The sequence below is a fragment of the Entelurus aequoreus genome, linkage group LG17, assembly GCF_033978785.1.
Source record: "Entelurus aequoreus isolate RoL-2023_Sb linkage group LG17, RoL_Eaeq_v1.1, whole genome shotgun sequence".
NCBI classification, from domain to species: domain Eukaryota; kingdom Metazoa; phylum Chordata; class Actinopteri; order Syngnathiformes; family Syngnathidae; genus Entelurus; species Entelurus aequoreus.
The window spans coordinates 52600193-52627030 of record NC_084747.1 but is presented as its reverse complement, the minus strand read 5'-3'; the positions used below and the strand labels follow the sequence as shown (position 1 = coordinate 52627030).

Sequence of the window (26838 nt, the reverse complement as noted above, 5' to 3'; positions counted from 1 at the left end):
GATCCTTCAAGAAGACAACAACATGCTGAGGAACATCATAGATGAAATGGATCAGGATAAACGAATGAATGATATCATCGTGACAGGGCACCGAATTAAACCAAGATCCTATGCGAAAGCTGTGCTACCCAAGAATATACAACAATTCTTCTCAAAAAAAGAGGAGAAATATAATCTTAGAGAAAAACGTAATTTAAAACATTTGTTTGCACGTACAACACTTAAGACCAGTATATCAGTATGTGGAATTAAATTATGGAATGGATTAAGCCAGGGGTGGGCAATTAATTTTTACCGGGGGCCGCATGAGCTACCCGAGCACTGCTGGAGGGCCACATCGACAATATTTCAATTAAATTTTGCTCAATATTATTTTTGATATATACCGTAAGATAAATAATAATAATAATAATAATAATAGTAATACTTCAACATAGTGTGTGTAACAGCATTCCATGACTAATATATATAAATGAACATTAATAATAAATGACAGTAAAATAAGCACACGTATGACTGAGGAGTCATAGTGTAACTTTGTGTGGTGTTTGAGTTGTCCGACTTTTTGTGTGGCCTTAAACGCACCAGTGGTTTAGTGCTATGCGTGTTGGTGACAGATGACAAGTTGGTTTTGGCCTGGTTTGTACGGCAGAAAATGACTATTTTTTCGAGATAGAATTGTTTTACTCATGTTTTTGGTGTGGTTATGTCCGAAAATAAACAGTTTTGTTCAATAAAGTGATCGATATAATTCCTGTCCTCGAAGCATCTCGATAGACGTTACAATAATTGAACGGTGTTGACGAACACCATTAGGGCCGCTTGTTGTCACTGTCACTCAAAGTTGCAATGCAAAATTCCATAGAATAAATATGTTTATTTTGTTTAGAATTCAGATGGGATTTGATTTGGTGCGCGGCATATACTTGCTGCGCGCAGCGGACGCTTGAGCAGTGCGCAATTGCGCAGGCACGCACCTTAGGTGAGGGGACGTTGCTTTGCAGTTCATGTCTTGTTGAAAACACGCCATTCCTCATCAACTTTTCTCTTTTTGGCGTCTCGGGTGTAAACCGTGCATCACTTGTCGCTGCATGTGCACCTTCACTCGCAGGTTACACACGGACACACGCCCATAAATAATACTTTTCAAAATAAAAGCAGCACAGTTGTATTGCGCGCAGGACATAGATGTTTTTTCAACTTTATTTTGTAATTGCAGTTCACATTCACTCACAATCACGCATACGTCCACACGGAAGTAATACAAATAACGATTTTCAAAACAAAAGCAGCACCGTTGTATTGCACACTCGACATAGATACTTTTTAAAATTTATTTTGTAATTTATAATTGGCCTCACGCGGGCCGGACAGGGACGCACAAAGGGCCGGATGCGGCCCGCGGGCCGCAGAATGCCCAGGTCTGGATTAAGCAAAGCAATCAAACAATGTACTAATATGATACACTTCAAGAAACTCTTCAAACTTAAAGCGTTTACAAAGTACAAAGAAGAAGAACCATGACAAACATTATCAATGTATTTCATCCATCCATTCATTCATTCTTAAAGTAATCTTACTTATCTCATCATATGAAATATGACTTACTTCACCAATTATTATTATTAAATTCTTACTATTATTTATTTATTTATTTATTTTTATTGTGATTACTTATGGAGTATATTGTGAATAAATTGTGAACAGGAAGTGAACAAAACGTTTTGCAACTGTTATGTAAAGAAAAGGGGTAGGATTAAATAGGCTCTGCTTCTTCCTACTCCTTTTCGAAATGTTGAAAAGAGAAACTGGAAATTGTGATGCATCATGTTGTATGCTTGCATGTTCCAAATAAACTCAAACTCAAACAGTAAATGAGAAACTCTGGCTCCAACGCTTTGAATGTTTGTGTATGCCGGTGTCTAAAAATAGTTTTTTGATGTATGAGCTGGTGTCGGTGAAATAGCCGCTTCATTAACGTGAGGTGGCGCGCATCACCTGCGTTCGCTCAATCGCCAGCTTCCCAGGCCGTCGTCCGTCTTTTCATTATCTCCTCGTTATTTTCGTGGAGAGGAGTCGCGGTACATCACGGTGTCATCCGTCACAGGCTGACGTGCCTCCACTTCCGCCACCCCGCTGAGGCCGGAGAACTGTCTTGATTGGCCCGACATGTCCGCATGTTGACTGATTTGAAATAATAAATGTTGGGATTTTTTTTTCCGCCGTCTTTATTCTAGATCACCAACCGCTACATCTACGACTCGGTGCTGCTGCTGGCCAACACCTTCCACAGGAAGCTGGAGGACAGGAAGTGGCACAGCATGGCCAGTCTGACCTGCATCAGGAAAAACGCCAAACCTTGGCAAGGAGGGAAGAGCATGCTGGATACCGTCAAAAAGGTAATTCAATACTAAAAGGGTCATATTGTGATTTTTCTTTTGCTACATTTAAAACACTTCCGTGTGGTCTACGTAACATCTAATGGTGGTTATTTGGTCAAAATGTTGCTGAGATTATATTTTACAGACCATCTTCAAGCCGCTTTCTGACCGTCTCTTTAGAGCAGGGGTCACCAACCTTTTTGAAAGCAAGAGCTACTTCTTGGGTTCTGATTAATGCGAAGGGCTACCAGTTTGATACACACTTAAATAAATTGCCAGAAATAGCCAATTTGCTCAATTTACCTTTAACTCTATGTTATTATTAAGAATTAATGATATTTACACTTAATTGAACGGTTTAAAAGAGGAGAAAACACGAAAAAAATGACAATTCAATTTTGAAACGTAGTTTATCTTCAATTTCGACTCTTTAAAATTCAAAATTCAACCGAAAAAAAGAAGAGAAAAACTAGCTAATTTGAATCTTTTTGAAAAAATTAAAAAAATAATTTTTGGAACATCATTAGTCATTTTTCCTGACTAAGATTAATTTTAGAATTTTGATGACATGTTTTAAATAGGTTAAAATCCAATCTGCACTTTGTTAGAATATAGAACAAATTGGACCAAGCTATATTTATAACAAAGACAAATCATTATTTCTTCCAGAACAAAAATTTAAAAAAAAAATTCAAAAGACCTTGAAATAAGATTTTAATTTGTTTCTATAGATTTTCTAGATTTGCCAGAATAAATTTTTTGAATTTTAATCATAATAAGTTTGAAGAAATAATTCACAAATTCTATTCGTCAAAAAAACAGAAGCTAAAATGAAGAATTAAATTAAAATGTATTTATTATTCTTTACAATAAATAAAAAAAATACTTGAACATTGATTTAAATTGTCAGGAAACAAGAGGAAGGAATTTAAAAGGTAAAAAGGTATATGTGTTTAAAAATCCTAAAATCATTTTTAAGGTTGTATTTTTTCTCTAAAATTGTCTTTCTGAAAGTCATACGAAGCAAAGTAAAAAAATTAATGAATTTATTTAAACAAGTGAAGACCAAGTCTTTAAAATATTTTCTTGGATTTTCTAATTCTACTTGAGTTTTGTCTCTCTTAGAATTAAAAATGTCGGGAAAAGCGAGACCAGCTTGCTAGTAAATAAATACAATTTAAAAAATAGAGGCAGCTCACTGGTAAGTGCTGCTATTTGAGCTATTTTTAGAACAGGCCAGCGGGCTACTCATCTGGTCCTAACGGGCTACCTGGTGCCCGCGGGCACCGCGTTGGTGACCCCTGCTTTAGACTGTGCCGTTTTGTGGGCGATCTTACTAGAGATGTCCGATAATGGCTTTTTTGCCGATATTCCGATATTGTCCAACTCTTAATTACCAATATCAACCGATACCGATATATACAGTCGTGGAATTAACACATTATTATGCGTAATTTTGTTGTGATGCCCCGCTGGATGCATTAAACAATGTAACAAGGTTTTCCAAAATAAATCAACTCAAGTTATGGGGAAAAAATGCCAACATGGCACTGCCATATTTATTATTGAAGTCACAAAGTGCATTATTTTTTTGAACATGCCTCAAAACAGCAGCTTGGAATTTGGGACATGCTCTCCCTGAGATAATCCTGATACCCACTACAACTATGGGAAATACTATACTTTGACTTTCACAAAGCCTAAGTCTAAGTCTGAGAAAGTGCGAGGTTGTATATTGTAGCGTCCCGGAAGAGTCAGTGCTGCAAGGGGTTCTGGGTATTTGTTCTGTTGTGTTTATGTTGTGTTACGGTGCGGAAGTTCTCCCGAAATGTGTTTGTCATTCTTGTTTGGTGTGGGTTCACAGTGTGGCGCATATTTGTAACAGTGTTAAAGTTGTTTATACGGTCACCCTCAGTGTGACCTGTATGGCTGTTGACCAAGTATGGCTTGCATTCACTTGTGTGTGTATGAAAAGCCGTAGATATTATGTGACTGGGCCAGCACGTAAAGGCAGTGCCTTTATTGTTGTTTGGCGCTCTGTACCTCCCCCTACGTCCGTGTACACAGCGGCGTTTCACAAGTCATACATTTTACTTTTTAAAACCGATACCGATAATTTTGAAACCGATACCGATAATTTCCGATATCACATTTTAAAGCATTTATCGGCCGATAATATCGGCAGTCCGATATTATCGGACATCCCTAGATCTTACTTACGTGCCTCCACTTTGACTGCGTCTTTTCCGTCTCAGTCATGTTGTAGTATTTAGCGGTTCTATATGGGGTGTCCTGACAGATATAAATTAGAAGTAATTAAATCAAGTCAAACTTTATTTATACACAGTTGTGGTCAAAAGTTTACATACACTTGTAAAGAAAATAATGTCTTGAGTTTCCAATAATTTCTACAACTCTTATTTTTTTGTGATAGAGTGATTGGAGCACATACTTGTTGGTCACAAAAAAACATTCATAAAGTTTGGTTCTTTTATGAATTTATTATGGGTGTACTGAGAATGTGACCAAATCTGCTGGGTCAAAAGTATTATTATTGGGTGAAACAAACAATTGACCCAGACTGATTCTTTGTGAGCTTTTCCTTGCCTTTGTTGCTAATTTGCTTGCTAACTTGTGTTTCTGTTGACATGATTCTAAACAAAACTGCCAGCCCACACCAAGTCTTTGGTCTGTTCAAGGTTTCTTCTAGGGCTGACTTGTTTAGGTTTGAGTTGCCTTTCAGTCGAAGTAGATGGCTTCCACCCACAGAGCCTTGGTTTTGATCAATATGTATTCATTTATGGGTAGTTTTTCCCTTGTCTCTGTTATTCAACTGCACACTTACAATATGTGGGGTTTAGTTAGTTATCAAATGAAACAGTCATCACAAACTGAGTCTTGGTTCTGTTCTTGGTTCTTGGCTGAAACAGACAATCGTCGCAGACTGATTCTTTGTGAGTTTTTCCTTGCCTTTTTTTGCTAATTTGCTTGCTAGTTTGTGATTCTATTGACATGATTCTGAAACAAACTGCAAACTTACAATATGTTGTGTTACTTCCTTTAGAAGGTTTTCCTTGCCTTGATCACATAAGTTATTTCAGGGTCCAGTTAGTTTTTGGTCCAGTGTAGAAAGCCGTCCCACACCGAGTCTCAATTCTTTTGAAGTTTTCTTCCATTGAGGGAGTTTTTTTTTTCCTTTCCTCTGTCATCAAACTGCAGGCTCACAATGTGTTGGTGTTGAGTTCTATATCTTCGGAAGCAGATAGTTGCCCCGCAGCAAGGTTTCTTCCTTTCAGGAGTTGTTCCGTGCCTCCGTTGCCAATGAATGTGCTCGGTTATTTGGGGTTAATTTGGTTCTCAGTCATAACAGTTGGGAGTTTTTCCTTACCTCTGTACCCAAAATGCTTGCTTATGTGAGGTTTAGCGTTTCATACTGAGTATTTTTTTAATAAGACTGCCAGTAAACAATACATTTATGAAGCCTATATCTCTGAACTGGAGATAATACAAATAATAGCAGAAGAAATTAACAAATTAAAAAGATGGTTTGACAAAAACAGACTATTGTTGAATCTTAGTAAAACTAAAATAATGCTATTTGGTAATAGTAGAAGAGAAAGTCAAACACAAATACAAATAGACGGAATAGAAATTGAAAGAGTAAATGAAACCAAATTTCTAGGTATAATGATTGATGATAAATTGAACTGGAAATCTCACGTAAAAAATATACAACATAAAGTAGCAAGAAACACGTCAATAATGAATAAAGCAAAACATGTTCTAGACAAAAAATCCCTTCATATTCTCTACTGCTCACTAGTGTTACCATATCTGAGCTACTGTGTAGAAATATGGGGAAATAATTACAAAAGTACACTTCATTCATTAACGGTGTTACAAAAAAGATCAGTTAGAATAATACATAATGTTGGATATAAAGAACATACAAATCCTTTATTTATTGAATGAAAGATACTGAAATTCCACGACATAGTGAATTTGCAAACAGCTAAAATTATGCACAAAGCAAACTATAACCTGCTACCCAAGAATATACAACAATTCTTCTCAACAAAAGAGGAGAAATATAATCTTAGAGAAAAATGTAATTTAAAACATTTGTACGCACGTACAACACTTAAGACCTTCAGTATATCAGTATGTGGAATTAAATTATGGAATGGATTAAGCAAAGCAATCAAACAATGTACTAATATGATCCACTTCAAGAAACTCTTCAAACTTAAAGTGTTTACAAAGTACAAAGAAGAAGAACCATGACAAACATTTTCAATTTATTTCATCCATTCATTCATTCATTCTTAAAGTAATCTTAGTTATCTCATCATATGAAATATGACTTTCTTCACCAATTATTATTATTAAATTCTTACTATTATGTATTTATTTATTTTTATTGTGATTACATATGGAGTTTATTGTGAAAAAATTGAGAACAGGAAGTGAATAAAAAAAGTTTCAGCAACTGTTATGTAAAGAAAAGGGGTAGGATTAAATAAGCTCTGCTTCTTCCTACTCCCTTTCGAACATGTTGAAAAGAGAAACTGGAAATTGTGATGTATTATGTTGTATGCTTGCATGTTCGAAATAAACTCAAACTCAAACTCAAACTCAAACAACGTCCTCTCTCTTGTGTACCTATTTTAGCGCAAATGTAGTTACATCCATTTGGCACACTTCACGTTTCGGGGGTAAGACATATTGCTCATTTATTTTCCAACTTTTGGGAAGGTTTTTTTGTTTTTTTTCTTGGCTGAGGCACTGCAGTTCCAGTTCTCTTTGCTCCAATCATTTTTTACAATATCGTGTCGCTGCACAAGTCCTCCTGGGATGAAGACTGACACGAGTGAGATTCTAAGGAGTTTGACAATGTGTGTGTGCGCGTGTTAACCTTTTCCCAACCTGGAGAAACCCAATAGTTGTTCGTTTCAAAAGTACATCTTGTAATAAAAGTTTCTGCGTTCGCTCGACGCAACATGAATCAAACATTGAATGACAAACTTCCAAAAGAACACTTGATTCAATTAACAACTTTTCAGCAACTGCTGAAAAGTTCCCTTTTTTTTTTTTTTCAATCCTGCAGTTTAAATCTCGTCAACGCCCTCTGTTACCAATAAAAACGAATCCTGAATAACTCCGCCAATGCTAATTTAGGATTAGCAAGCAGACAATAATAAATGCAGCGCGGTGGCTTTGGTACCCATCTCTGCGTTTCACCTTGAAATCTGGCCTTGCTTTTTGCTTTCATCAGCCGCACTGGTTTCTGATGAAGAAGGCACCCTGAAGGTGGTCTCCTCTGAGCATATTTTAAAGACCCCCTAGACATGACCAAGCTGACGTTTTCACAGCACGACTTTTGTTCCATTCCAAGAAGTGCGCGTGTCTATGCCTTTAATCAGCGCTTTGCCACGCAGGGCCATCACACCAATGGTAAAAAGTTATTGTCCACATATTCTACTGCTAACTTCATCATTTTTTATTTTTATTTTTTATTTTTATTGTTCATCCAGCATCAGACATTTCTATCCATTACATCATATTTGCATACAACATACATCTATTGTCTGCCCTAAATGTCAAAATATTGTATTGCTCATATCCCAACGATGCCACCCCTAATAATAATATTTACAGATAAATCAATTTAAAAAAAAAATAATAATAATAATAAATTAATAATAATAATAATCAAAAATAAAATAATATAAACAGACATAAAGGGAGTAATCTTCTAAATATCCAGCAATGTTAGAAATGTCCTATTCAAAACAGTTGTATTTTACAGAGACAAGCAGTAGGAAATGGATGGATGGATGGAAATAATACAATTAAATGCAGGTTTGGAGTACGTTCAATCATGTTACTGTCTTATTTTCACTTCTACTTCCTGTTTGCCCCCCCACCACTCCTCTGGTTTGAGCACTGCCTCCCTCACTTATTTTTAATTTGGCAATCAGGACACATCTGTTCTTGGTTGCCAATTAGGACACTTCCTAAGCTCGTCAGCCGGATCATGGTTTTGCTTTGCGTGCATTGAACTTCCCTGTATCACTATATTCCATTGCTAAGTACTTTTTGCCTGCACTTCGCCTGCCGTCTCTGCAATCTGGGGTCAAGACAATGACCACTGTGACACGTTCCAAGCGCCGCTAAACTGGAACATAACTTGAAAAAACAACGTACCAAAAGTATTCTGTTGAAGTAATTAGTTATTTAGATTTGAATTAAATAATTATTTTACATTTAAATTATATAAATAATCATTTAAATGTGAAGTTAAACAAGGAAAATACAATTCAACAAAAGTTCAGTTCAGTTTCAGTATATTTTGAACATGCATAAAATACAATGTAATGCATTACATATTTCCATAATAATATTCATATTAGTAAAATAAAAATACACTATTCATAAAACATGATAATAATAACAATAACAATAATAATAATAATAATAATAATAATAATAATAATTATTATTATTATTATTATTAATATTTGTTTAACGTGTAAACTTAAATAGTTTTTTTAGAAATACTTCAAAAGAAGGTATACCATAACACAATTTACTATGCAAAATGTGTGTATCTTCATTTAAATTCATCAATCTCTGAAAAATAGCATTATGATTTGAGAAGCTCATTTTTCTATTGATTACAGTGAAGAGCCAGGCACTACCGGTACTTACTTTCCGACAATATGTCCTTGTTAGCTGTGGCTGAATCACTATTTTGGTGCCCTCAAAGCACTGCATTTGATTAAATATCAGCCTATTCTAGCTGCATCGATTATTCCACATATATTTTTTTTGCAAAAAATTGTATCATAATCAACAAATTTCTAAAAATTCTACAAGAAAATCTAAAAAAATAGCTCATGATGGCCACAGGTGGCAAATCCTCCTCTGGGACTCCAGCAGGTACTTTTCAGTTCAGTTCAGTTTCAGTTTATTTCAAACATGCATACGATACCATGTAATGCATCACATATGTCCAGTTGTTTCATCACAGCACGTCCGAAAAGGAGTAGGAAGAAGCAGATCTTATTTAATCCTACCCATTTTCATACCATAGCAATTTTATCCAATTTCCTTGTTCTCTGTAACAGAACAGTGAACAAATAAATAATATACCATAGCAAGCAAACACATATTAAATACATAAATAATTTTTGTCTCAATAAAAAAAAGGGTTCAAGATGTTCATCATAATTCTTGTTCTGTGTATTTTGTAGTTTGAACAGTCTCTTAAACTGAATCATATTGGTGCTTTGTTTGATTTATTTGGTTAAAATATTCCATAATTTAATTCCACATACAGATATGCTAAAGGTTTTAAGTGTTGTACGTGCATACAAATGTTTTAAATTAGATTGTCCTCTAAGGTTATATTTCTCCTCTCTTGTTGAGAAGAATTGTTGTACATTCTTGGGTAGCAGGTTACATAATTTGCTTTTGTACATCATTTTAGCTGTTTGCAAATGCACAAAATCATTGAATTTCAATAAATGCCATTCAATAAATAAAGGGTTTGTATGTTCTCTATATCCAACATGATGTATTATTCTAACTGATCTTTTTTGTAACACAGTTAGTGAATGAAGCGCACATTTGTAGTTGTTTCCCCATATTGCTACACAATAACTCAGATATGGTAACTCTAGCGAGCAGTAAAGAATATGAAGTGATTTTTGGTCTAGAACAGGGGTCACCAACGCGGTGCCCGCGGGCACCAGGTAGCCCGTAAGGACCAGATGAGTAGCCCGCTGGCCTGTTCTAAAAATAGCTCAAATAGCAGCACTTACCAGTGAGCTGCCTCTATTTTTTACAATTTATTTATTTACTAGCAAGCTGGTCTCGATTTGCTCGACATTTTTAATTCTAAGAGAGACAAAACTCAAATAGAATTTGAAAATCCAAGAAAATATTTTAAAGACTTGGTCTTCACTAACTGACAAAGAAACAGGTAACAGATTTAGTTTCCAGTTTAAAGTGTGACATGATTTATTTAAATATTTGAGAGTTGACTTTTGTATTTTACATGAGTTATTTGTACAAACATGGTGCAAAGTAATTAATGATTTGTTAAAAAATGTTAGTGGCTAGCTTGTTAAAATGGGATATTGTAAATTCACAAGACTGTCTTAGAAGTGATCATTTGAAAATGTTCAATTTGAAAAATGTGCACTTAGAGAAAATATAAAAAATAAAGCGTTGCATATTGATATTTATATGTTTCTATATATATTTATTGTGAGAAATCATTAAGATGATCAGGGTTTCCACAAAGATAAATATAATTAATTATTAATAATAACATAGAGTTAAAGGTAAATTGAGCAAATTGGCTATTTCTGGCAATTTATTTAAGTGTGTATCAAACTGGTAGCCCTTCGCATTAATCAGTACCCAAGAAGTAGGTCTTGGTTTCAAAAAGGTTGGTGACCCCTGGTCTAGAACATGTTTTGCTGTATTAATTATTGACGTGTTTCTTGCTACTTTATGTTGTATATTTTCTTACATGAGATTCCCAATTCAATTATCACACCCAGAAATGTGTTTTCTTTTACCCTTTCAACGTCTACTCCGTCTATTTGTATTTGTTTGACTTTCTCTTCTACTGTTACCAAATAGCATCAGTTTGGTTTTACTGAGATTCAAAGATAGTCTGTTTTTGTCAAACCATCTTTTTAATTTGTTAATTTCTTCTGATATTATTTGTATTAGCTAATATGCATGCAATATTGCCAAAATGTGTATATATTTTTTTCTAATTCTTTTTTCTAACACTTCCTTCTTAATATTTGATTTGCCAAACTTCTCACACACACACACACACACAACAATCAGTACCCAGCCTGTGTGACTTTGTGTTATTTTCTTCGCATGTTGCATCTCCATACACTTGAAACCCGCTGACGTTGATGCCCGCGAGCTGATAGAAGATGAACGTTTTTATGTTACCGACAGAGCAAATTCGTCTTTACTGACACTTCCACTTTCTTTGCTGTTTGTCTCCAACAAGAGCCAACACTTTGAATGGCTATAATGGCCTACCTGTCTTCTCTTGTTATGGGCCCCGTACTCACCATTATGATGCAATTTATGAGTCAGGGCAGTGAAATATGCTTGGTGTAATGGTGCAAGAGGGTGGGCTTAACTGCTAAAAGCTCTTAGAATACATCACTTCAAAGTTATTAAAACTCCACGTCGTATATTCTTTAGTTTCCGCCAACGTAAATCTACCCTCCACCTTTGTAATGTTAGCAAACCTTCTTAACTCCTATATTTCTATTACCTATCATACAAAACATTACGGTATATACAATACTATAGAACAGTGTTTTCCACCACACTAGTGTACGGTGAGATGCAGTCTGGTGTGCTGTGGGAGATTATGCAGTTTCACCTATTTGGGTTAAAAATATTTTTAGCAAACCAGTAATTATAGTCTGCAAATAATGTGCCGTTGTTGAGTGTCGGTGCTGTCTAGAGCTCGGCAGAGTAACCATGTTATACCATACCATATCAGTAGGTGGCAGCCGGTAGCTAATTGCTTTGTAGATGTCGGGAACAGATCGTGATCACAATATTCAGGCGGCAGCGGTAGGCAGGGTGCAGGTAAAAAAGTGTCTAATGCTTAAACCAAAAATAAACAAAAGGTGAGTGCCCCTAAGAAAAGGCATTGAAGCTTAGGGATGGCGATGTAGAACTAAACTGAAACTGAACTCGCTACAAAGTAAACAAAAACAGAATGCTGGACGACAGCAAAAACTTACAGCGTGTGGCGCAGGGACGGCGTCCACAAAGTACATCCGTACGTGACATGACAACAATGTCCACACAAAAAAAGATAGCAACAACTTAAATATTATTTTCAACCGCCATGCAGCGAATTAGCGCAGACTCGTCCAAGATCTTGCAAATCCACGCGTAATCACGTGATAAGGGTAGTTGTAATAAAGAGAACCACAAACAGTTTATTCTGTGCTTCCGGAGGAGCAGAAGCAAATAAACTTGCTCCTGCCTATTCGAGATACGTAACGGCTCTGACTCGACTTGTGGATAAGACAACAATTTTGCCTCTCAGAATGACTACTTTATTTTTCAAGCAAGCAACAACACAGCAATAACATCATCGATGGCGAGCATTGCACATTCACACACACACACACACACACACACACACACACACACATACACATACACAAATGTTTCTCATTCACCTCCCGTCAACCACTCCGCTGCTGAACCCCTTATTGCTGTCCAGGTTATGCCTGTAACATGATTCTTTGAGATGATCCATGTGTCAACGAGGTGATTTTATGTCTGAACATTTTCCCTGGATCAAAGTAACATCCATGATTAATTTCAGTCCGGTTTCTGTAAACAACATTCGACGAAAATGGCCTTACTGAAAATGCCCATTGACATTATGACGTCTGCTGACCCTGGAAAATGCATTGTTCTCGTTCTCTTGGATCTGTGGTCAGTCGTCCACACTGTCGACTATCAGGTTCTGCTGAGAAGACTGAGGGATCAAGTAGGACTCTGAGGGTGAGTTCTACAGTGGTCCTCTTCATATGTATACTACCGTTCAAAAGTTTGGGGTCACCCAAACAATTTTGTGGAAAAGCCTTCATTTCTAAGAACAAGAATAGACTGTCGAGTATTTTTCTGGCCATTTTGAGCGTTTAATTGACCCCACAAATGTGATGCTCCAGAAACTCAATCTGCTCAAAGGAAGGTCGGTTTTGTAGCTTCTGTAACGAGCTAAACTGTTTTCAGATGTGTGAACATGATTGCACAAAGGTTTTCTAATCATCAATTAGCCTTCTGAGCCAATGAGCAAACACATTGTACCATTAGAACACTGGAGTGATAGTTGCTGGAAATGGGCCTCTATACACCTATGTAGATATTGCACCAAAAACCAGACATTTGCAGCTAGAATAGTCATTTAGCACATTAGCAATGTATAGAGTGTATTTCTATAAAGTAAAGACTAGTTTAAAGTTATCTTCATTGAAAACTACAGTGCTTTTCCTTAAAAAATAAGGACATTTCAATGTGACCCCAAACTTTTGAACGGTAGTGTATCTGGGCATAGCTTTAGTGTTACAGCTAAGCAAATTAGGTTTAAGTCAGCGGATTTGTTGTGTGGTGTACCTAGAGGTGCCGTTTTCGGTCTGTTTTATTTTTACTGTATTTGACAGACAAGGATCATCCAAAGGTTTGGTGATGTTTCTTTTCACCTATTTGCTGATGATATCCAGCTTTACTGTTTCTTTAAGCCAGCTGAGATCCGGGAGCTTAAAGGCCTACTGAAATGAAATGTTTTTATTTAAACGGGAATAGCAGATCCATTTTATGTGTCATACTTGATCATTTCGCGATATTGCCATATTTTTGCTGAAAGGATTTAGTAGAGAAAATCGACGATAAAGTTCGCAACTTTTGCTCGCTGATAAAAAAAAGCCTTCCCTGTACCGGAAGTAGCGTGACGTCACAGGAGCTAGTATTCCTCACAATTCCCCATTGTTTACAATGGAGCGAGAGAGATTTGGACCGAGAAAGTGATGATTACCCCATTAATTTGAGCGAGGATGAAAGATTCGTAGATGAGGAACGTTACAGTGAAGGACTTGAGAGGCAGTGATGGATGTATCTTTTTTCGCTCTGACCGTAACTTAGGTACAAGCTGGCTCATTGGATTCCACACTCTCTCCTTTTTCTATTGTAGATCACAGACTTGTATTTTAAACCACCTCAGATACTATATCCTCTTGAAAATGAGAGTCGAGAACGCGAAATGGACATTCACAGTGACTGAACATGTAAATACACGATTAATAATATTCAGCTTTGCGAAGCTAAAAAAAATAGAAGCTAACCTAGCAACGTAGCCAACGTGATAGCATCAGTCTCAAATGCAGATAGAAACTAAATTAAAAAAAATCCTGACTGGATGGATAGACAGAAGATCAAAAATACTATTAAACCATGAACATGTATATACACGATTAATAATATTCAGCTTTTCGAAGCTAAAAATATAGAAGCTAACCTAGCAACGTAGCCAACGTGATAGCATCAGTCTCAAATGCAGATAGAAACTAAATTAAAAAAAACCCTGACTGGATGGATGGACAGAAGATCAAAAATACTATTAAACCGAACATGTAAATACACGATTAATAATATTCAGCTTTGCGAAGCTAAAAAAATAGAAGCTAACCTAGCAACGTAGCCAACGTGATAGCATCAGTCTCAAATGCAGATAGAAACTAAATTAAAAAAAAGCCCTGACTGGATGGGTAGACAGAAGATCAAAAATACTATTAAACCATGAACATGTAAATACACGATTAATAATATTCAGCTTTGCGAAGCTAAAAAAATAGAAGCTAACCTAGCAACGTAGCCAACGTGATAGCATCAGTCTCAAATGCAGATAGAAACTAAATTAAAAAAAACCCTGACTGGATGGATAGACAGAAGATCAAAAATACTATTAAACCGAACATGTAAATACACGATTAATAATATTCAGCTTTGCGAAGCTAAAAAAATAGAAGCTAACCTAGCAACGTAGCCAACGTGATAGCATCAGTCTTAAATGCAGATAGAAACTAAATAAAAAAAAACCCTGACTGGATGGATAGACAGAAGATCAAAAATACTATTAAACCATGAACATGTAAATACACGATTAATAATATTCAGCTTTGCGAAGCTAAAAAAAATAGAAGCTAACCAAGCAACGTAGCCAGCGTGATAGCATCAGTCTCAAATGCAGATAGAAACTAAATTAAAAAAAAACCCTGACTGGATGGATAGACAGAAGATTAAAAATACTATTAAACCATGAACATGTAAATACACGATTAATAATATTCAGCTTTTCGAAGCTAAAAAAATAGAAGCTAACCTAGCTACGTAGCCAACGTGATAGCATCAGTCTCAAATGCAGATAGAAACTAAATTTAAAAAAACCCTGACTGGATGGATAGACAGAAGATCAAAAATACTATTAAACCGAACATGTAAATACACGATTAATAATATTCAGCTTTGCGAAGCTAAAAAAAATAGAAGCTAACCTAGCAACGTAGCCAACGTGATAGCATCAGTCTCAAATGCAGATAGAAACTAAATTAAAAAAAACCCTGACTGGATGGATAGACAGAAGATCAAAAATACTATTAAACCGAACATGTAAATACACGATTAATAATATTCAGCTTTGCGAAGCTAAAAAAAATAGAAGCTAACCTAGCAACGTAGCCAACGTGATAGCATCAGTCTCAAATGCAGATAGAAACTAAATAAAAAAAAAACCCTGACTGGATGGGTAGACAGAAGATCAAAAATACTATTAAACCGAACATGTAAATACACGATTAATAATATTCAGCTTGGCGAAGCTAAAAAAATAGAAGCGAACCTAGCAACGTAGCCAACGTGATAGCATCAGTCTCAAATGCAGATAGAAACTAAATTTAAAAAAAACCCTGACTGGATGGGTAGACAGAAGATCAAAAATACTATTAAACCATGAACATGTAAATACACGATTAATAATATTCAGCTTGGCGAAGCTAAAAAATCAGAAGCTAACTTAGATGCGGCGGCGGGCTTACTCACTGTAGTGCGTCTGCTATCCTGCTCAAAACACAACACAACCTCCTGGTGTTGGTGTTGCTGTAGTCCGCCGCTCCACCGATCGCACCTACAACTTTCTTATTTGCAGTCTCCATTGTCCATTAAACAAATTGCAAAAGATTCACCAACACAGATGTCCAGAATACTGTGGAATTTTGTCGAAGAAAACAGAGGTATTTGAATTGGGTCCAAACACTTCCCTTGACCTCGTGACGTCACGCGCATACGTCATCATACCACGACGTTTTCAACCGGAAGTTTCCTGGGAAGTTTAAAATTGCACTTTATAAGTTAACCCGGCCGTATTGTCATGTGTTGCAATGTTAAGATTTCATCATTAATATATAAACTATCAGACTGCGTGGTCGGTAGTAGTGGGTTTCAGTAGGCCTTTAACCCCTTGCTCCATTGTTTAGTGAACATAAAACAATGGCTAAGCCAGGGGTCGGGAACCTTTTTGGCTGAGAGAGCCATGACAGCCAAATATTTTAAAATGTATTTCCGTGAGGGCCATATAATATTTTTTAACACTGAATACAACTAGATGCGTGCATGTTTAAGTAAGACCAACATTTTTAGAGTATAAGAAGTCTCTTATTATTTTTAATAGCGTTGTTATTCTGAAGCTAACCAATAATAAATAAAATACTTCTTACCATTAATGCGACTTCTCGAACAGGTGCGGTAGAAAACGAATGGATGGATTAAAATGCTGGAGAATGTTTTATATTTTGAACGTTATTTTTAACACTGTGATTACCAGTGGAGTTATTCATTACTTATCATGTCAAGCAATGTCAGCTAAGATTTATCTGAGAGCCAGATGCAGTCATCAAAAGAGCCTCATCTGACTCGAGAGCCATAGGTTCCCTACCCCCGGGCTAAGCGATAACACTCTACAGCAGGGTCACCAACCTTTTTGAAAGCAAGAGCTACTTCTTGGGTACTGATTAATGCGAAGGGCTACCAGTTTGATACACACTTAAATAAATTGCCAGAAATAGCCAATTTGCTCAATTTACCTTTAACTCTATGTTATTATTAATAATTAATGATATGTACACTTAAATGAACGGTTTAAAAGAGGAGAAAACACAAAAAAAAATGACAATTAAATTTTGAAACATAGTTTATCTTCAATTTCGACTCTTTAAAATTCAAAATTCAACCGAAAAAAAGAAGAGAAAAACTAGCTAATTCGAATCTTTTTGAAAAAATTTAAAAAATAATTTATGGAACATCATTAGTAATTTTTCCTGATTAAGATTAATTTTAGAATTTTGATGACATGTTTTAAATAGGTTAAAATCCAATCTACACTTTGTTAGAATATATAACAAATTGGACCAAGCTATATTTCTAACAAAGACAAATCATTATTTCTTCTAGATTTTCCAGAACAAAAATTTTAAAATAAATTCAAAAGATTTTGAAATAAGATTTAAATTTGATTCTACAGATTTTCTATATTTGCCAGAATATATATTTTTTAATTTTAATCATAAATTTGAAGAAATATTTCACAAATATTCTTCGTCGAAAAAACAGAAGCTAAAATGAATAATTAAATTATAATGTATTTATTATTCTTTACAATAATACAAAAAAAAATACTTGAACATTGATTTAAATTGTCAGGAAAGAAGAGGAAGGAATTTAAAAGGTAAAAAGGTATATGTGTTTAAAAATCCTAAAATCATTTTTAAGGTTGGATTTTTTCTCTAAAATTGTCTTTCTGAAAGTTATGAGAAGCAAAGTAAAAAAAATTATGAATTTAAACAAGTGAAGACCAAGTCTTTAAAATATTTTCTTGGATTTTCAAATTCTATTTGAGTTTTGTCTCTCTTAGAATTAAAAATGTCGGGCAAAGCGAGACCGGCTTGCTAGTAAATAAATACAATTTAAAAAATAGAGGCAGCTCACTGGTAAGTGCTGCTATTTGAGCTATTTTTAGAACAGGCCAGCGGGCTACTCATCTGGTCCTTACGGGCTACCTGGTGCCCGCGGGCACCGCGTTGGTGACCCCTGCTCTACAGTTCAATGAAGATAAAACAGAAATACCTGGTTATTTCACCTGGTGACTCAATTCCAGGCATTAAACACTACTTTAGTGACTTAACCCAGTCGGTCTACTAGGCCTAGCCTTAGAAACCTGAGAGTTATCTTTGACAAAGACCTGTCATTAGTGCATCACTGTAAGCAGCTGACGAAGAACTGCTTCTTCCAAGTAAGAAAAATCTCTTAACTCGGAAAATGGTGTCACAGATTGAATTGGAGCTCATCATTCATGCTTTTGTGTCTTCGCGGTCAGACTATTGCAATAGTTGGTTTTAATGTCCAAACAAAAAGCTCTCTCGACTGCATTTAGTGCAATACTCTGCAGCGAGAATCTTGACCCTTATGAATTGAAAGACCCACATATCACCTGTTCTAAAATAACTTCATTGGCTGCTGGTGTCCTTTAGGATCAAGTTTAAAAGTGTGGTTCTAGCTTTCAGAGCCCTGCATGATTAGGCTCCTTCTTATATCAGTGATCTGATCCAGACGTATACCCCTGCTCGGGCTTTAAGGTCTGTGGATCAGAATCTGCTGAAGGTTTCACGCACTTGTTTTCGGGCGAGAGGTGACCGATCCTTTCAGGCTTTTGCTCCCATGTTTTGGAATGTCCTTGGATTCCCAAGGACATTACGTATGGACAACTGGCTGCTGGTTCCTGACATGTAGTTCGTCCGTCGCTCCGGTTCAAGGACGCATGCAAGAGAGATCTAAATGCGTGTAATATTCTTCTAGACGACTGGGAGATACAGGAGGGGAACTGAAATGTCTGGCGGTTAGACGGGGTATTGCAGAGGCTGATTTGAGGAGAGGCCGGCTCGCAGAGGAGAAGAGAGACAGGAGGAAACGTACTGCAACTACCATCGCACAGCAGGTCTCTCCACATGTTTGCACTAAGTGCAACAGGGATTTTCACTCAAGAATTGGCTTGTACAGCCATGCTAGGCGTTGTCAACAAACATGAATGTACCGTATCAACAAAACATCAAGTTAAAATGTGAAAATTATAATTAAATAAGTGTATTGTATAATCACAACACTCATAACTGAAAATGTATTACTAATAATTGACTAAAATAGGATGACAAAACTATTTAAATAAAAACAAACAATAATAATTGAAGTACCAAAATAAAAAATAAAAAATAATAAATACATACAATTAAAAATTAAACATCAAATCGTAAACAAGTGTCTGACCCAAGAGCGTAAATTAGCAATGTCTTCTGTGACTAAGCTGACAAATAATTGCTGATATTTCAACTGTGTTGTGAAGCACTTTGGCTTTTTGTCCGTGAAAGGTGCTGTAAAACTAAATGTCACATACTTACTGTAAAAGAAAACATGGTTCGATACGATGCAGTGTAAATATGGTTTGATACAATAAGATACCATACTATATGGTATGCAATGTGATGCGATATGGTATGGGACTGTGCAATACAATACTACACTATTACTTACACTACCGTTCAAAAGTTTGGGGTCACCCAAACAATTTTGTGGAATAGCCTTCATTTCTAAGAACAAGAATAGACTGTCGAGTTTCAAATGAAAGTTCTCTTTTTCTGGCCATTTTGAGCGTTTAATTGACCCCACAAATGTGATGCTCCAGAAACTCAATCTGCTCAAAGGAAGGTCAGTTTTGTAGCTTCTGTAACGAGCTAAACTGTTTTCAGATGTGTGAACATGATTGCACAAGGGTTTTCTAATCATCAATTAGCCTTCTGAGCCAATGAGCAAACACATTGTACCATTAGAACACTGGAGTGGTAGTTGCTGGAAATGGGCCTCTATACACCTATGTAGATATTGCACCAAAAACCAAACATTTGCAGCTAGAATAGTCATTTACCACATTAGCAATGTATAGAGTGTATTTCTTTAATGTTAAGACTAGTTTAAAGTTATCTTCATTGAAAAGTACAGTGCTTTTCCTTCAAAAATAAGGACATTTCAATGTGACCCCAAACTTTTGAACGGTAGTGTATATTACTATTGCAGCCCAATAGTACCTTTACACATGTGAGGCAGACACGTACTATTTACTTACTGGTAAATAGAATGTATTTGAGCTCACACATTGTCGCACACACACACACTCGCGCACACACACTCGCACCATCAGTCATACTCACACTGAGTGAGTCACACAAAAATGACACCAACACATCTCCTTCCCTAAAGCAGATGGAGTGTCACTTTCACTGGCAGGTCATAGTACCAGGAGGCACTAGCAAAGGTTGGGGACGTTGTATATGCGCGTGCGTGTGTGTGTGCGTGCGTGCGTGTGTGTGTGTGTGTCTGTGTGTGTGTGTGTGTGTGTGTGTGTGTGTTCTTGTAATTCTACCCTTCTTGAGACATCAACAAGAAAAAGTACCTTCCATATGAGGACTGGTGAACTAGTCAGGACCGAAATCATGGTCCCAGTATGCAAAACCATTGCATCTAATAGAAAATGTCCCATTTGCACCCCTGGTGGTGAAGTCTATCAAAATTAGGGTGGTCCCAAAAAGAAGGGATTTTTCAAATTGACTGTGTCGGTTTTAAAAGCGCTCCTCTTCTTGTCAACATATGAAATAACAAGTGTGTGTAAAAATTTGAAGTTCTCCCCCTCTGGCCAACATATGTAATAACAAGTGTGTGTAAGAAAAAATGTATATGCGCCCCCTTTGGCCCAAATTAATTTAAAAAAATTTAATAAATATGTATATAGAGACAAACTGTAATAACTTGAAGCAAATAATGAAGTTTAAAAACCAACTACAAACAAAAAAATTCAAAAAATAATAAATTAACTAAAAGCAGTCTTTTTCTTCCTTATAAAATTGGGAACCATTTCTCATATTTTTTCTGTTTCTGTAATATTTTAATATGTTCTCGTAAAATTGTTACTTTTTTAATGTAAAATTATTACTTTTTAATGCAAAATGGCGACATTTGTCTTATAAAATTCTGACTTTTATCACAATATTGCCAATTGTTTTGTTGTTTTTTGAGTAAAATGATGACTTTTGTCATAATTTTGCCGAGTGAAATTCAGATTATTATTATAATATTGCCTATATATATTTTCCTATAAAAATGTGACTTCTGTCGAGTAAAATTACGACTCTTTTCATAAAATTGACAACATTTTGAGCTTTTCTTGTAACATTGCAACTGTTATTGAGTAAAATTCCAACTTTTATCATAACATTGCACAAACGTTCAGTTTTTCTTATAAAATGTTGACTTGCTTTGAGTAAAATGACGACTTTTATTATAATGCTGCCGAAATTCGGAGTTTTTCTTGTAAAATTGTGACCTTTTTCTTGTGAAATTCCAACTCAATTTTCACAACAAGCTTTTTTATATTGGCATGGTATGTATATATTATTAATGTCGTAAATACACATCTTTATATATCTAGAAAGACTGGTCTTAAATAGGTAGACATTTTTCGGAGGTCTTAAGAAGGTAGAAAATACAAGAATGTGTGTGTGTGTGTGTGTGTGTGTGTGTTTGTGTGTGTGTGTTCTTGTAATTCTACCCTTCTTGAGACATCAACAAGAAAAAGTACCTTCCATATGAGGACTGGTGAACTAGTCAGGACCGAAATCATGGTCCCAGTATGCAAAACCATTGCATCTAATAGAAAATGTCCCATTTGCACCCCTGGTGGTGAAGTCTATCAAAATTAGGGTGGTCCCAAAAACAAGGGATTTTTCAAATTGACTGTGTCGGTTTTAAAAGCGCTCCTCTTCTTGTCAACATATGAAATAACAAGTGTGTGTAAAAATTTGAAGTTCTCCCCCTCTGGCCAACATATGTAATAACAAGTGTGTGTGTAAGAAAAAATGTATATGCGCCCCCTTTGGCCCAAATTAATTTAAAAAAATTTAATAAATATGTATATAGAGACAAACTGTAATAACTTGAAGCAAATAATGAAGTTTAAAAACCAACTACAAACAAAAAAATTCAAAAAATAATAAATTAACTAAAAGCAGTCTTTTTCTTCCTTATAAAATTGGGAACCATTTCTCATATTTTTTCTGTTTCTGTAATATTTTAATATGTTCTCGTAAAATTGTTACTTTTTTAATGTAAAATTATTACTTTTTAATGCAAAATGGCGACATTTGTCTTATAAAATTCTGACTTTTATCACAATGTTGCCAATTGTTTTGTTGTTTTTTGAGTAAAATGATGACTTTTGTCATAATTTTGCCGAGTGAAATTCAGATTATTATTATAATATTGCCTATATATATTTTCCTACAAAAATGTGACTTCTGTCGAGTAAAATTACGACTCTTTTCATAAAATTGACCACATTTTAAGCTTTTCTTGTAACATTGCAACTGTTATTGAGTAAAATTCCAACTTTTATCATAACATTGCACAAACGTTCAGTTTTTCTTATAAAATGTTGACTTGCTTTGAGTAAAATGACGACTTTTATTATAATGCTGCCGAAATTCCGAGTTTTTCTTGTAAAATTGTGACCTTTTTCTTGTGAAATTCCAACTCAATTTTCACAACAAGCTTTTTTATATTGGCATGGTATGTATATATTATTAATGTCGTAAATACACATCTTTATATATCTAGAAAGGCTGGTCTTAAATAGGTAGACATTTTTCGGAGGTCTTAAGAAGGTAGAAAATACAAGAATGTGTGTGTGTGTGTGTGTGTGTGTGTGTGTGTGTGTTCTTGTAATTCTACCCTTCTTGAGACATCAACAAGAAAAAGTACCTTCCATATGAGGACTGGTGAACTAGTCAGGACCGAAATCATGGTCCCAGTATGCAAAACCATTGCATCTAATAGAAAATGTCTCATTTGCACCCCTGGTGGTGAAGTCTATCAAAATTAGGGTGGTCCCAAAAAAAAGGGATTTTTCAAATTGACTGTGTCGGTTTTAAAAGCGCTCCTCTTCTTGTCAACATATGAAATAACAAGTGTGTGTAAAAATTTGAAGTTCTCCCCCTCTGGCCAAGATATGTAATAACAAGTGTGTGTAAGAAAAAATGTATATGCGCCCCCTTTGGCTCAAATTAATTTAAAAAAATTAAATAAATATGTATATAGAGACAAACTGTAATAACTTGAAGCAAATAATGAAGTTTAAAAACCAACTACAAACAAAAAAATTCAAAAAATAATAAATTAACTAAAAGCAGTCTTTTTCTTCCTTATAAAATTGGGAACCATTTCTCATATTTTTTCTGTTTCTGTAATATTTTAATATGTTCTCGTAAAATTGTTACTTTTTTAATGTAAAATTATTACTTTTTAATGCAAAATGGCGACATTTGTCTTATAAAATTCTGACTTTTATCACAATATTGCCAATTGTTTTGTTGTTTTTTGAGTAAAATGATGACTTTTGTCATAATTTTGCCGAGTGAAATTCAGATTATTATTATAATATTGCCTATATATATTTTCCTATAAAAAATGTGACTTCTGTCGAGTAAAATTACGACTCTTTTCATAAAATTGACAACATTTTAAGCTTTTCTTGTAACATTGCAACTGTTATTGAGTAAAATTCCAACTTTTATCATAACATTGCACAAACGTTCAGTTTTTCTTATAAAATGTTGACTTGCTTTGAGTAAAACGACGACTTTTATTATAATGCTGCCGAAATTCCGAGTTTTTCTTGTAAAATGGTGACCTTTTTCTTGTGAAATTCCAACTCAATTTTCACAACAAGCTTTTTTATATTGGCATGGTATGTATATATTATTAATGTCGTAAATACACATCTTTATATATCTAGAAAGGCTGGTCTTAAATAGGTAGACATTTTTCGGAGGTCTTAAGAAGGTAGAAAATACAAGAATGTGTGTGTGTGTGTGTGTGTGTGTGTGTGTGTGTGTGTGTGTGTGTGTGTGTGTGTGTGTGTGTGTGTGTGTGTGTGTGTGTGTGTGTGTGTGTGTGTGTGTGTGTGTGTGTGTGTGTGTGTGTGTGTGTGTGTGTGAGCGCGTGTTTATGCGTGTGTGTTATCAAACTACATAAGGGACTTCATATCTTTATAGTGCACAACCTATGGTGTGAGTTAACCACTGTTATTATTGCAATAACTGCAATAATGAATTCCACATCATACCTCTTCGGATTGTAAATAATCAAATGTAAATAATCAAATGTAGACACTTTTTCTTATACTTTTTCTTGTACTTTCTGATCTCTCTCTCTGTTTTACACTACTTGCTGTACTTACCCTACCAAGTCAGGCCTACACTGTTCCAATGTCCATTTCTCTGATGATGCAATTGTTGATGACTGAAGTGTTGATACCAACCAAACCTAACCCCACACCTTCCATATCCCACACCCCGGATTGTAAATAATGTGAATAATTCAATGTATATACTCTGATGATTATTTTATGTGATGACTGTAATATGATGATAGTATATATCTGTATCATGAATCACTTTAAGTGGACCCCGAAACAAGTTGAAAAACGTATTCGGGTGTTACCATTTAGTGGTCAATTATACAGAATATGTACTGTACTGTGCAATCTACTAATAAAAAGTTTTAATCAATCAATCAATCAATGAATGTTCCCCCTATATCAACTAATGATATAGTGGTTAAATATACAAATAACAATCAATACTAATGTTGTTGTTGTTGTTTGCAGTTTGGTGTTAGCGGACTCACCAGCTTCCTGGAGTTCACAGACAACGGCACCAATCCCAACATCTTCTTTGAAATCCTGGGAACAAACTACGGCGAGGACAGAGGGCGGGGAGTCAGCAGGGTAAGTCCAGGCCGTCACATCTGGCCCTTATTTACCGCACTTGCCCCTCACCCTTACCAGATGATTTTAGTCTCATTTGCCACATGTGGTCCATTTTGCCTCTTCCGTTGTGGTGCTACTGTAGATTCAATTATGTTTAAGGGGCACTTTCATTGGTGGCAGTAATGCACACTTGGAGGGTTTGGGCGAGGGGGGGGGGGGGGGGGGCACAAAGCAAACTGATCAGTATCGTAAACAAAAGATGCCTAGTGGGATGCATTGTGGTCATTGTATTTCTTTTGAAGACACACACAGTTAGCGCCAACGCCTGAAGTATCGTCGTGCAGATAAGTGACGATACGGTGTTCTGGCGATTAAGATAAAGCAGCGAGAAAAAGAAACTTGCAATCACGGACTAAATTAATCTTTACATCATACGACTTTATTATATTATAACCTCAAATCCACTTAATTAAAAATGCTTAATTACTTCGGCGAAATTGAGACACTTGTTAAATAGTATGCCTTCCTCTAATTCTGCTTTAATTGTACTAAGTGTGTGTGTGTGTGTGTGCGTGTGCGTGTGTGTGTATAAATTACATGGAAGCAGTCGACTTCAGAGAAGTTAATATCGCTTTGAGATAATGTCTTTGTATCAAAGGTCTTTTTTTTTTTAGAGGCAAGAGAGTGAGTGTTTGCCTAATAAGGGTATTTTCTATTTGATTGATGGATTGATTGAGACTTTTATTAGTAGATTGCACAGTACAGTACATATTCCGTACAATTGACCACTAAATGGTAACACCCGAATAAGTTTTTCAACGTGTTAAAGTCCACGTTAATCAATTCACACTTATCATACACAGCATGTCCCCTGTTTACGAGTCTAAAGGCAGCCTTGCCAGTCATTTCTCCATATCCCTTGTCATCCAAATAGGAAGATAAGTTCAATACTATAAAACAGTGGTTCTTAACCTGGGTTCGATCGAACCCTAGGGGTGCGGTGAGTCGGGTTCAGGGGTTCGGCGGAGGTCAAGACACACCCGACTCATCGTGTAAATAAAAACTTCTCCCTATCGGCGTATTACGGATACGGCAACAGCAGAAGTCAGACTGATTTGCAGGTGTGTAATTTGTTGTGACTTTATGCACTGTGTTGGTTTTGTTCTTTGAACAAGGTGATGTTCATGCACGGTTCATTTTGTGCACCAGTAAAAAAACATGGTAACACTTTAGTATGGGGAACATTTTCACCATTAATTAGTTGCTTATTAACATGTAAATTAGTAACATATTGGCTCTTAACTAGTCATTATTAAGTACTTATTAATGCCTTATTCGGCATGGCCTTATTATAAGCCTAACCCTCTAACCCTAACCCTAACCAAATAACTCTAAATTAAGTCTTTGTTACTTAGAATATGTTCCCCTAGTGTCCAAAAAACTCTAATTGAATCTTTGTTACTGAGAATATGTTCCCCATACTAAAGTGTTACCAAAAACATATAACTTTGTCTTGAATTTGAAAAAAAAAAACATTTTATTTTTCACTAAAGAAGGGTTCTGTGAATGCGCATATGAAACTGGTGGGGTTCGGTACCTCCAACAAGGTTAAGAACCACTGCTATAAAACAACAACAGGGGTGGGAACCCCTGTTGTTGTTTTATAGCATTGAACTTACATCAGACATCACAACCTTTTGACTCCAAGGTCCAAAATGAAAATGGTAAAAATGGCAAAACACAGCTATTTTAATCAGAATCAGAATCAGAAGTACTTTTCAGCAAAATCCTATTCAAGAGCAAGAAAGGGTAAGGGTGGAAAGGATAATGCACACAAGGGCACAAAAACAAAAAGGTATAAAGTGGACTAAAAATGTACCATAGTCGCAATATAAAATAACGGTAACACTTTAGTATGGGGAACACATATTCACCATTAATTAGTTGCTTATTAACATGCAAATTAGT

At 35.6% G+C, this 26838-nt stretch overlaps 1 protein-coding gene across 2 annotated transcripts in view; it reads left to right on the top strand.

Moving 5' to 3' along the window:
- Positions 1 to 26838, top strand: part of grid2 (glutamate receptor, ionotropic, delta 2) — a 1088972-nt gene that overhangs the window by 630186 nt on the left and 431948 nt on the right. For both annotated transcript variants that reach the window (XM_062025903.1, XM_062025902.1), the window contains 2 exons: positions 2238 to 2399; positions 24769 to 24888. In XM_062025903.1, coding sequence (XP_061881887.1) covers positions 2238 to 2399; positions 24769 to 24888 — 282 coding nt within the window. The remainder of the gene's footprint in view (positions 1 to 2237; positions 2400 to 24768; positions 24889 to 26838) is intronic.